Source organism: Malurus melanocephalus, unplaced genomic scaffold, assembly GCF_030028575.1.
Source record: "Malurus melanocephalus ecotype Western Australia unplaced genomic scaffold, MMel_1.1 scaffold_540, whole genome shotgun sequence".
NCBI classification, from domain to species: domain Eukaryota; kingdom Metazoa; phylum Chordata; class Aves; order Passeriformes; family Maluridae; genus Malurus; species Malurus melanocephalus.
Window position 1 is genome coordinate 308,806 of NW_026623772.1, and position 10,352 is coordinate 319,157.

Sequence of the window (10,352 nt, forward strand, 5' to 3'; positions counted from 1 at the left end):
GACGGGCACGACCACGGAGGCGCTCGGGGGTGTGGGGGCGGTTCCGCGCATGCGCAGATTCGGGAGGGTGGGTGAGGTCGCGTGTGGCCCGGCGCATGCGCAGATTCCGGCAGACGGGTGCTCTCAAGCGGCTCTGCGCAGGCGCGCATCCCGGCGAGAGGGTGAGGGCGCCCTGGAGCCCGCGCAGGCGCACATCGCAACTCGCAACAGGACCGTGAGGGCGCCGGGGGGCGACAATGGCGCGACCCGGTGGGTACGAGGCAGCTGAGCAGCAGCGGCAGCAGGTGCTATCCCGGCAGCAGGAGCGGCACTACCGGCTGCTGGCCGAGCTGCAGGCGCTTGTCAAGGCACTACCCAGGTGAGCGTAGCCCGAGGGGGGTCAGGGGCCGCTGCCGGTGCCGGCGCTGACCCGGTTTTTGCCCGCAGCGCCTGCCAGCAGCGCCTTTCGTACACGACGCTGTCCGAGCTGGCGCTGGCGCTGCTGGACGGGACTGTGTTCGAGATCGTGCAGGGGCTGCTGGAGATCCAGCACCTCACCGAGAAGAACCTGTACAGCCAGCGGCGGCAACTGCACAGCGAGCACCGCGGTACCGGGGGCACCGGGGGGGTAATCCCGGGACGTTGGGAGGGCCGGAGAGGGGGGTACTGGGGCGAAGGGCGCAAAGGTGGCCGTCTTGGAGCGCTGAAATGACAGAGGTGTTGGGCAGCACTGCAGGGGAGTGATGGGGACACTGCGAGGGGAGACGGCCCTGGGGCATCTCTGAGGTGAAGGGGAGGTTTGGGGGGCACGGGTGAGACGTTGGAGGGGCGGTGGGGGCCATTGGGGGGTGGGGTGTGGGCACTGGGGGGCAGTGACGGGGTGGGGAACGACATTGCCGGGGAAGGTTGTGGGACAGGGGAGGACACTGGGGTGACACTAGAGGGCACTGGGGGTCTGTGATGGGCACTGGGGGGTTGGGGATGACGCTGAGAGGGGCAGGYTGGGGAGGCTGCGGGGGTGGCATTGTAAAGGGAGGCATTGTTTGGGGGTCCTGGGTGTGAGTTGTGCGGGCACAAGGGAGCTACGGGAAGTGACAGTGGAGATTGTGGGGAGGGCACTGGGGGGAGGTGGGGGTGTCACTGGGGACAGCTGGCAGTAGCACACCCACCTGAGCCACCCGTGCCCACGGCAGGGCTGAAGCAGGAGTTGTTCCACCGGCACAAGGAGGCCCAGCAGTGCTGCAGGCCCCACAACCTGCCACTGCTCCGTGCAGCCCAGCAGCGTGAGATGGAGGTGAGGGGGCTGGGGGGGAGGTCGGGTACAGAGCTGTGTCCCTTCCCAGGGCTCTCACAGCYTCATTGCTGCAGGAGCACTGCAGCATCTACACACACTATCCCTGCCCTGCAGCCTCAGGGGACATCAGCTGTCCTGGCTGGCCTTGCTAGCACAGACCTAGGTTCCCCACCCCAGTTTGGAGGTCTCCTCTACTTGCTCTACCTATTGTCCCTCCAAGGGACCAGGTTCTTGCCATCCCAGGTGTGATCTGTAAATTGTGGAAGCTCAGGAAGCTCATTGCTCCAAAGCAATGCTCTCCGCAGTACTTTAATGATCCACCATTATCTGATGTGTTGAAGCCTCTATAAGACAGAAAACAAGTGATGGAAAACATGGAGAAGGCACCTGAGATCTGCCATGACATTGTAACAAGTCARAAGTAGACAGTACTCAAAATAATCACATTTTACTGAGTAGCACTGATATGSAGGAAACACCTCGAGTTTCATAATTATAGTAATAGTTTCTGAGAACATCCCAAGGCATTTAGAAAAGATTCAGTCCCAAAGGACTTCTGTCACCTGGTGATAGAGGCAGTTTTGTAAGATAAGAAAATATCAAGTAGCTGGTTATGTTAGTGCAGTTGAAATATGGGGGGAAGTTGCTTTGGTCCACATTAGGCAATGAGAACTGTTTCCTGCCTTGGCCCATGACAAGCACCATGTCAGTGCTCGCCGTTGGATCCCTTGGTGTTTCCACATTCCTCRTTTCCTGTCAAGGTGACTAAAGCCAGGCTAGACCTCTGGTARCTGTCCCTATTACTTCTGTCTCTGAGTAACTTAGACTTGCAGCAGTAATCTCTACTGCCTGTTTTAAACAGTATTTCATCAAATTGCCCAAATATGTCTCACTTCTCCTTGTCTTACATGCTGTGCAGCTTCGTCCTGCTTCCATCTACCTGCCCTGTGCCTTTCTTCTGTTTCCCTCTCCCAGCTATTAACAGAGTCACTTCTTCCCTTCTTCATCCTCTGGTGTTTCTGCTGTAGGGCATTTTGGGAACAGATTGTTCTGTCTGATATGCATCTAATTGGGGCTGCCCTCTGTGGTTAAGGGTTTCCATGACCAGCTCCCACAAGATAGCTTGGGRTTGGGCTCCCAGGACAGGTAATACAAGGTGTAGGTTTTAGATGTTTGACTTCTCAGTGGAACTTCTGGTGTTTAGAAAAGCTTAGCCCATCATACAGGATTAGTGGCTACAAGGGCTGAAGCAAAAYTTGTGCTTAAGCCTCAGTTTTGTCCAAGGTAAGGCACTTTTCTCTAAYCCAAAATTAAATGCCAGTGCTAAACAATGTGAGGCACTTAAATTTGGGGGTTTTTCAGGCCCAAAGAAAGTYTCTTCTCCAGCACAGTAAGTGGAGGAGATGATGGCACACTGATGTGGGTGAGAGGAGGAAAAATCTGRGGAATGAGGGATTTGAATCTGTTGTATCTCCCACAAATTATCTGAAACCCTAAACTGAAGAAAATGTGAGKACAGAGCTTGCTTAGGTTAATTCCTCAGCATCCTGTGATGAAGGAGCAGTCATCCGTCTGCCTTGCCTTCTCTTGAGTCTGGAGTTTTCTTGCGTTTCTCCCCATTCATTGCAATGGGATCCTGCCCTGAATGTTTTCTCTGGAGCAGCTCTTGTGTGGTCACCTTCTAGTTCTGCATCCTCCTTAATTACGGGTGGTTCTGTGAAAGGTTCWCACAATGTGCTCATTGTGGGCTCTACATCCAGAAGAGATTCTGAGAGGTASCTCCCACCCCATGTCAGTGATAACTGCTTTTTGTGAGGTCACACCTTTTGCAGAGAGCCATGGATACACCCTTGCTGCAGACACACCTCAGCCCTTTCCCAGACGATTCATGGCCAAGAGTTCTGTCACACAAATTCTGGATTTTCACCAGGAATTGTGGYAGGGTGATGTTCAGCTCTCCTCCAAAGCCTTTTTAACCACCAGCCACTAATGGAGGAAATCCTGGGATTTGTGACTTCTGCTTTTCTGTTAAGTGGGGATAGTTTAACCTCATGGATGTTTCAAGCTGAGCACATGCCTGTGTTCTCTGTTACAGAGGGACAGCATTGTTCAAGTAAATGTTGAAACTTGTGCCATTTCACAGAAGCATAGAATAAGCAGAGTTGGAAGAAACCTACAACGACCATCCCATCCAGCCCCTGTCCCTGCCCAGACCCCCAACAATCCCCCCTGTGCATCCCTGGCAGCGCTGTCCAAACGCTCCTGGAGCTCTGGCAGCCTCGGGGCCGGGACCATTCCCTGGGGAGCCTGGGCAGTGCCAGCACCCTCTGGGGACWGGAGAACCTTTCCCTGATATCCAACCTAACCCTCCCTGACACAACTTCAGGCCATTCCCATGGGTCACCACAGAGAACAGATAAGCATCTGCCACTCTTCTTCCCTTCTCAAAGAGGTTGTAATTTCATTGAGTCTCCCCTCAGTCTCCTCCAGCTGAACCGACCAGGTRTCCTCAGCTTCCCCTCAAAGCCCTTCACCATGTTCGTTGCCCTCTGGATGTTCTCTCATAGCTTATTTCTCTCTTATTTCTTGCAGGAGAACCAGAGAATCATGAAATGGTGTGGATTGGAAGGGACCTTTAAGTTTATCCAGTCCCACACTCTGCCATGGGCAGGGACACCTGCCACTATCCCAGGTTGCTCCAAGTCCCATGCAGCCTGGCCTTAAACACTTCTCTGTACAACCTTTGTCAGTGTGTCACCATCCTCACAGGGAAGAATTCCCTCTTAATATCTAATCTAATCCTGCCCTCTCCATTTGAAGCCATTCTCCCTTGTCCTGTCACCCCATCCCTTTTCCCAAGTCCCTCTCCAGCTCTCTTGAGGAACTGGAAGGGACTTTAAGGCCACACAGGGGCTCCAGCCCTTGGAGSATTTCCGTGGCCTCCTCTGGACATGCTCCAGGACCTCCACATCCTTCCTGTGCTGGGCCCCCAGGGCTGGAGGCAGCTCTGCAGGTGGGGTCTCACCTGAGCAGARCWGAGGGGCAGAATCCGCCCCTTCACCTGCCCACCCTAGAAGAATGAGTGTGAGATGAAATCATCATGAGATTTGATGATTCCTGGTATTCCCTGTGGCTTGCAAAGCAAGTCTGCTACTCAGTGCAGCCTGGTGAGGGTGTATTACCTCTGCACACRCAGGGCTCTTGTGCTGTGCTCTGTTTGTCCCCTGCAGTCCTGCTCTCTGCTTCCACTCCTGATTTCCAGCGTGCCTTTGGCATCTACATTTGCTGGGCTCCACTTGTTCTCTGGAGGCAGCACAGAGACTGCTGAAGTTTGGGCAGATGTTGGTGAGGCAGGAGTGGCCATGTCCTTCTRGTTGGGGCTATTCTGGCAAAGTTGTTCTTTGATAATGTTCTCARTCTGTCAGAAATAGAGCCCCAGCATTCAGGTCCTTTCAGGAATCAGTAGAATCTGGGTGGGGTTTACATCTCCAGTTCCATATTAGTAGGCAGGAAGTCATTTTGATGAGCTTCAGTGGCATGTGTTGCTCCTCCAAGGCTTCCTTCAGCCTCACCTGAAAGGRGCACATAGTTCTTGGGCTGAGCTCAGCCATAGCTCAGATGGTGGCTCATCGGGGAAAGTGATTCAGACACTGAGTAGTTCCTCATGCTCTTTCCTGGTCTCCCAAACACTCGRAGAGCAGGCTGCTCCCATGATTTCCCTGCATTTTCTTGAGTGGTAGCTTTGCAGGTAGAGGTGTTAAGACCTGGAGCTATGCTAGTTGCCCACTGCTATCCCTGGATTCACCAGGAGGGATTCGGGGTCCAGTTGCTCTTGAGTTCCAGTAAAAGTCTTAGGGATGATGTCTTAGAGATGAGAGAAARCTGGGAAGAAGGCAGCTATTTCACTTTGTTCTATTGACTGTTATGTTTTCCAGGCTATGGAGCAACAGATCCGAGAGGAACAGCGAATGATGGATGAGAARATAGTCTTGGAATTGGACCAAAAAGTAATTGACCAGCAGAGCACCCTGGAGAAGGCCGGAGTGTCTGGCTTCTACATCACCACCAACCCCCAGGTTGGTGTTTCAGCACAACAGGCGAGGAATTTTGACAAAAACCTGGGGTGTCATGACACCGGAAATGGCTTCCTGCTGCCAGAGGGCAGGRATGRATGGGATATTGGGGAGAAATTCTTCCCTGTGAGTGTGGGGAGGCCCTGGCACAGGGTKCCCAGAGCAGCTCTGGCTGCCCCTGGATCCCCTGAGGTGTCCAAGGCCAGGTTGGACAGAGCTTGGAGCACCCTGGGATAGTGGAAGGTGTCCCTGCCTGTGGTAGGGTTTGGGGATGGATGAGCTTTAAAAATCCCTTCCAATGCAAACCATTCTCTGATTCTGTTTGRCAGTACTCTTGGGCAAATATTTTTAATTTTTTTTTTTTTAAATCTCACCATTAATGAGTTGGGGATGGCTTTGTCAGACAGAACAATCTGTCCTTTGCCTCCCAGCTGGTGGATGGTGTGCCCTGGACAGACCTTGTACTCARTTCATAACAAAAGAGCAGAAACCCAGGTACCACTGGGCTGCATTCCCAACTTGCTGCAGTGTTTTTTCCAATGTCAAGGGAAGAAGCACTGTGCCAGCAGCCTGCAATCCTGTGACTCTCAAATGGGTCTGAAAAACACTAAAAGAATTGATTGCTGCTTGTGTATTCAGCTTAGCTCTAAAAACTGCCTTCAAGGCTATTTATTCGGCACCTTGTTCMTTCTTGCATGTGACTTACTGGAGCTGGTGATCTCAAACTGTGATTAAAGAATTGTTCCCAGTTTCCCCAGTGCATTTGTTCTCAAAACATCTGAACAGTCACCTGGGTTTGTCTACATTGTCCTTGTGCCACCGCAGGAATGAAAAAMCTCAGACTTCCCAAGTCTTGTTGTAAAGCCACACAAGTTTGTAGGGGACATAGAGACAGGCTGTTCTTAACTCTGTTTTTTCAGCTGATTAAATGTCACTTTGGTAAAGACCTACTGCTGAGAAAAGCTGGTTTAAATTAAGCTAAACAGGCATTTTCTAACACCCATCCACATGATTCCCTTGAACAAGCCTCTCATTTTTCAGTGCTTCTATTCCCTGGCTATATAATTCAGGGAGCCCTTTCTCTCCCTCCTGCCCTGTTCTTTATGTTGTTTTTGTAAGTAATAACCCTTATCAGAGTTCCAGTTTGCTGGGTTTGTGTATGTTTGCCTTTAGGATAGGTGCCACACCTGACCCGGATCTTGGCTTGTGCCTGTGAGTGCCACCAAGAAATCCCTGCTGGAATCTGTTCACATGGTTCCCATCAGCTGATGTGTTTCCCCCCCAGTCTGTATGAAATGCCTCCTTGTGCAGAGGATATATTTTTACAAAAACAGATTGCTCTGTGTCTGCAGGGCTGAGTCACAGACATACACTCACGAATTGGCGGCTCYACCATGTTATCTCTGAGCTAGACATAACTGAAGAATAAGCAGATGGCAAAGGAACCATGAGCTGACCTTGGTATCTCCATTTGATTGTGGTCCTGGAATAGGGAGTTTCCCAGGAATGGGAAATGAAATGCCTGTAGGGAATTTGATRCTCCAGCACAGCAATGTGTTGCCTTGCACCTGCCTTGGACCCCACGCAGAGGGTTCCCAAAGTGATCCCTCCTCCTGACCTTCAGCTGGTAAAGGGGCAGGGAGTTGGAGATGCTGATGAAGGATGTGGGGAGGGACCTGAAGAACCTCCTCCGGGGCTACTGCCCCTCCTCAGCCTCCTCAGCAGAACTGGCCAGCCCTCATAGCCCCTGCCATTTATCATGGTCAAGAAGACAGAGCCTCCCTCGATCCTTAAGGAATCCTCAAGCACTGGGATTCCTAAGACAGCCACAGTTTGCAGCAGGTCTGCTAAGACATTACTGTTCCATGTTTTAGAGAAATGCTTAAACAAGATGAAGCCTTTGGTTTTTATTTGCCAACTTTTCTTAAATTCCCTAAGAACAAGTAGCTCTTGAGGAGGTGGTACAGGCCAGTGCTTCCTGCTTCCTGCAGCAGGGAATGGAATCATCTCCTTGCACAAACAAATGTCTCTCCCTTTGCAGGAGCTGACTCTACAGATGAATTTGCTGGAGCTGATTCGGAAGTTGCAGCAGAAGGAAGCTGAGGCTGAGAAGGCTTTTCCCTGAAAGAGCAAATCTGCTGTTCACTTCCCAGAGTTTTTCCTCTGACTTTCCTCTAAATGACAGACTGTCCATGCATTTGCTTTATATTGTGTCAGGAAGAMGCTATGGGAGTAGGAGAAATTGCTGAGGCACTTAGATTAGAGCTGGGGCAGGCAGAGCCTGGCTCAGGGGTGGTTGGGAGCCTGGGGATGGTTCTCTGGTCATCGGAGCAGTGTCAKCTGCATCTGCCTGAGCTGGGAGCTGATGGAGCATGGTCACCTGCCAGCAATGTCCTGCAGCAGCACTGAGGCCATCACTGAGCCTAGGCTGGGCTGAGCACTGAGGCAGCAAACTGAGCCCTGCTGTGTGAGGGTGAYCCTGGGTTTAGATTATATAATTGTGGGGGAAAGAGTTTCAGGGATGCTTCTGTGTGTTCTTGAGGCAAAAACAACCACATAGGCAGACCCTTCGCAGAATCTCCTCCAGGCTGGTACCAGCATTAGCTGTATTAAAGGAGGATTTAAGGCCTCAACCGAGTTACTGGGCTGGTGTTAGCAGTGTTCCCACTCACTTGGAAAGCAGAGAAGCCTCAAGAGCTTTTGTTTTGCCCTTTAAAACCAGTTTCCAAATAAGGAGAAATAAAATACTGCCCACCTTTCTGGGGTTGCAGCTTTCTGAATGCCAGTGGTTGTGTTTGTCCTGTCCTCAGCTGATGAGTGTGGTGCATTAGATGGAAACTGGGAGGAACCTGGAGTGTTTYAGAGAGCTTTCAGGGTGTTGGAAGAACTTGTGGGTGGCCTTATGGTGGGGAGCGGTGGTGGTGGAGGAGACAAACAAGATCAGTGCAAACAAAGATCAATTAGACTTTCAGAAATTCAGGATTGAGGCCCCCTCCCGTTTCCATCATGTGTGGGKTTTTGCTCCCTTTGTGGGTGATGCTGCTGTGGTTCTGCAGCTGGAGACAACCAACTGCTTGTGTGGGGTCTTCACCTCCTGGTTGAAAATCCCTGTCTGGAAAGTGGGCTGGTGTGGGACCTACACCACTTCAGGGTCCCCAGAAACCTCCTGGAACTGTGTTGTCTGTGGACCCTCAGGTGGGAGCTCTGCACTACACTGCTGAAAAAATGGTGAGGGGCAAGGTGAACAACATTSCCCTCTGGAAACACCTTAGTCCTCCTGGGAGGACATAGGGTAACCCCTGGTGCAGACTGGGTAAAGTCCACATCTATGTTCAGGTTTGTGACCAGAGCTGTTAGCACAGAAATTGCTTCCCGAGGTGAGAGTGGGGAAGGCAGGGGTGAGCAGTGGGTTCTATGGCAGGACAGGATGCCCAGACACTGGGGGTCATGCTGCCTCCCAGAAGCTCCCCTTTCCTCCACACAAGCGTTCTGGAATGGCTGGAGGAGCTGGGGTCGAGGTTATTCCACTGGGTTCAGCCCCACTGCACTGCCCCTGTGGGGCAAGGAGCAGAGCCCACCTTGGTCCAGAGCCCCCCATGATCCAGGATTGCTGCTGTGTCTCCAAGGAGAGCCAGTGCTGGGGATCACGGGGGCTGTTCCAGTACTGCCATGACAACAGCAGCTCTCGGGCTTCCTGCTTCCACCATCTGTTTGCAGATGGCTCTGCCAGGCRGCTGATCGAATCCAAGCTGAAATTTTCCATGCCTGTGGTCAGGTTGAATTTCAGAAAGGCTGAGGTGGAGAGCTGCAGGGGGTCAGATGTGGATAACCCGTGGGAARGGTTATCCTAAGGGAGCAAAGTCCCTGGGATGGCTTGTGATCAGGTCAGCAGGATTTCAGCAGAGGAACAATCACTCAGCCCCCCGAAACTGGAGCAATGTGGAGGTTACTGATATTTTCCCAAGCGAGTGTCATTGTGTCACCAGAGGGTGACACCATCCTACAGAATTGCTGTGCCCCAGCCCCTACAGCTGCCAAGGAACAGCTGTTCTGCCAAGTAACATGGGGTAGACCTGGTGAGAGTGACCCAAAAGGGATGGAAGTTCTGCTGGGCTTTGGTTGTCTCAGCTTCATGGTTCAGTGACCTGTGCAGCCCCTAAGCTCTCAACCAGTGTTCCGGGAACATGCATTTGGCTTCAGCCATCCACAGAGCTGGACATAAAGTGCTTGCCCAGGGCTCCACATGTGCCAGAAGTGACGTGGAGAGGGGATGCAACCRGAGGATCAAGTTCCCTGTTCAGGTGCAAGGGGACTGACGTGAGAGCTATGGCTTCATGCCAGCCCCATGTTCACCCAGAAGTTGGTGGAAGGTGAGTGATGGGTGGCAGCATGGGACAAGTCCTGSTTTCTCCTTCCTTTTCCTACATTTTGGGCTGTTGAGACAAAGACYGAGGTTCCCTCCACATAAGGAGGTTGATTGAGTGTGGTTAAAGGTGAATGTGTTGCACTCAAGTGTTGCACTGCGAGCTCTAAGTTGTGGGTGCAACTTGAGGGTGACATTTGGGGTGGTGACTGGGGGGTCCAGGAAAAAGTCAGGTTTAGTAGTTAGGTGCCATCAGAAAATTGGATGAGAATGAGATGGGGATCAGAGTAGAAAATGAAAAACATGCTGCTGTGAAGCAGTAAGTGCAAACCCATTCACCCCAACAAAGGCACAGTAGGGATGGAACAAGCTCTGCAAAGGCCCTGGGGACACCAGGGATCTAGAACACCTTCCAGCTGAACKGGACTCCTTTATCTTTGACAAAGGGCACAAGAGAGAACAGGGTGGAGATAAAACTCTGAGTGACATGGAGAGGGACTCCGCTCTAGGAATAGAGCAGCAGGAGCATTGCAGGGCACCTATTAGAGGCAGGTTTGGGTGGGACTCCTTGGGAAAGCCCTGCCCCAGGGGGCTGGAGAGGCAGAAAGTTTGTGTTGGTTCAAGAGGAGGTGAGGTATTTCTR

The 10,352-nt window shown here is 52.0% G+C and overlaps 1 protein-coding gene across 1 annotated transcript; it reads left to right on the forward strand.

Moving 5' to 3' along the window:
- The first annotated feature begins 142 nt into the window (after positions 1–142).
- On the forward strand, positions 143–8,146 carry LOC130582921 (protein DGCR6). Its single transcript, XM_057381904.1, has 5 exons — positions 143–358; positions 427–587; positions 1,173–1,273; positions 5,209–5,349; positions 7,388–8,146. Exons 1-5 carry the CDS (start codon positions 237–239, stop codon positions 7,469–7,471), a joined length of 609 nt encoding a protein of 202 aa, XP_057237887.1. The 5' UTR covers positions 143–236; the 3' UTR covers positions 7,472–8,146.
- The last annotated feature ends 2,206 nt before the right edge of the window (positions 8,147–10,352 follow it).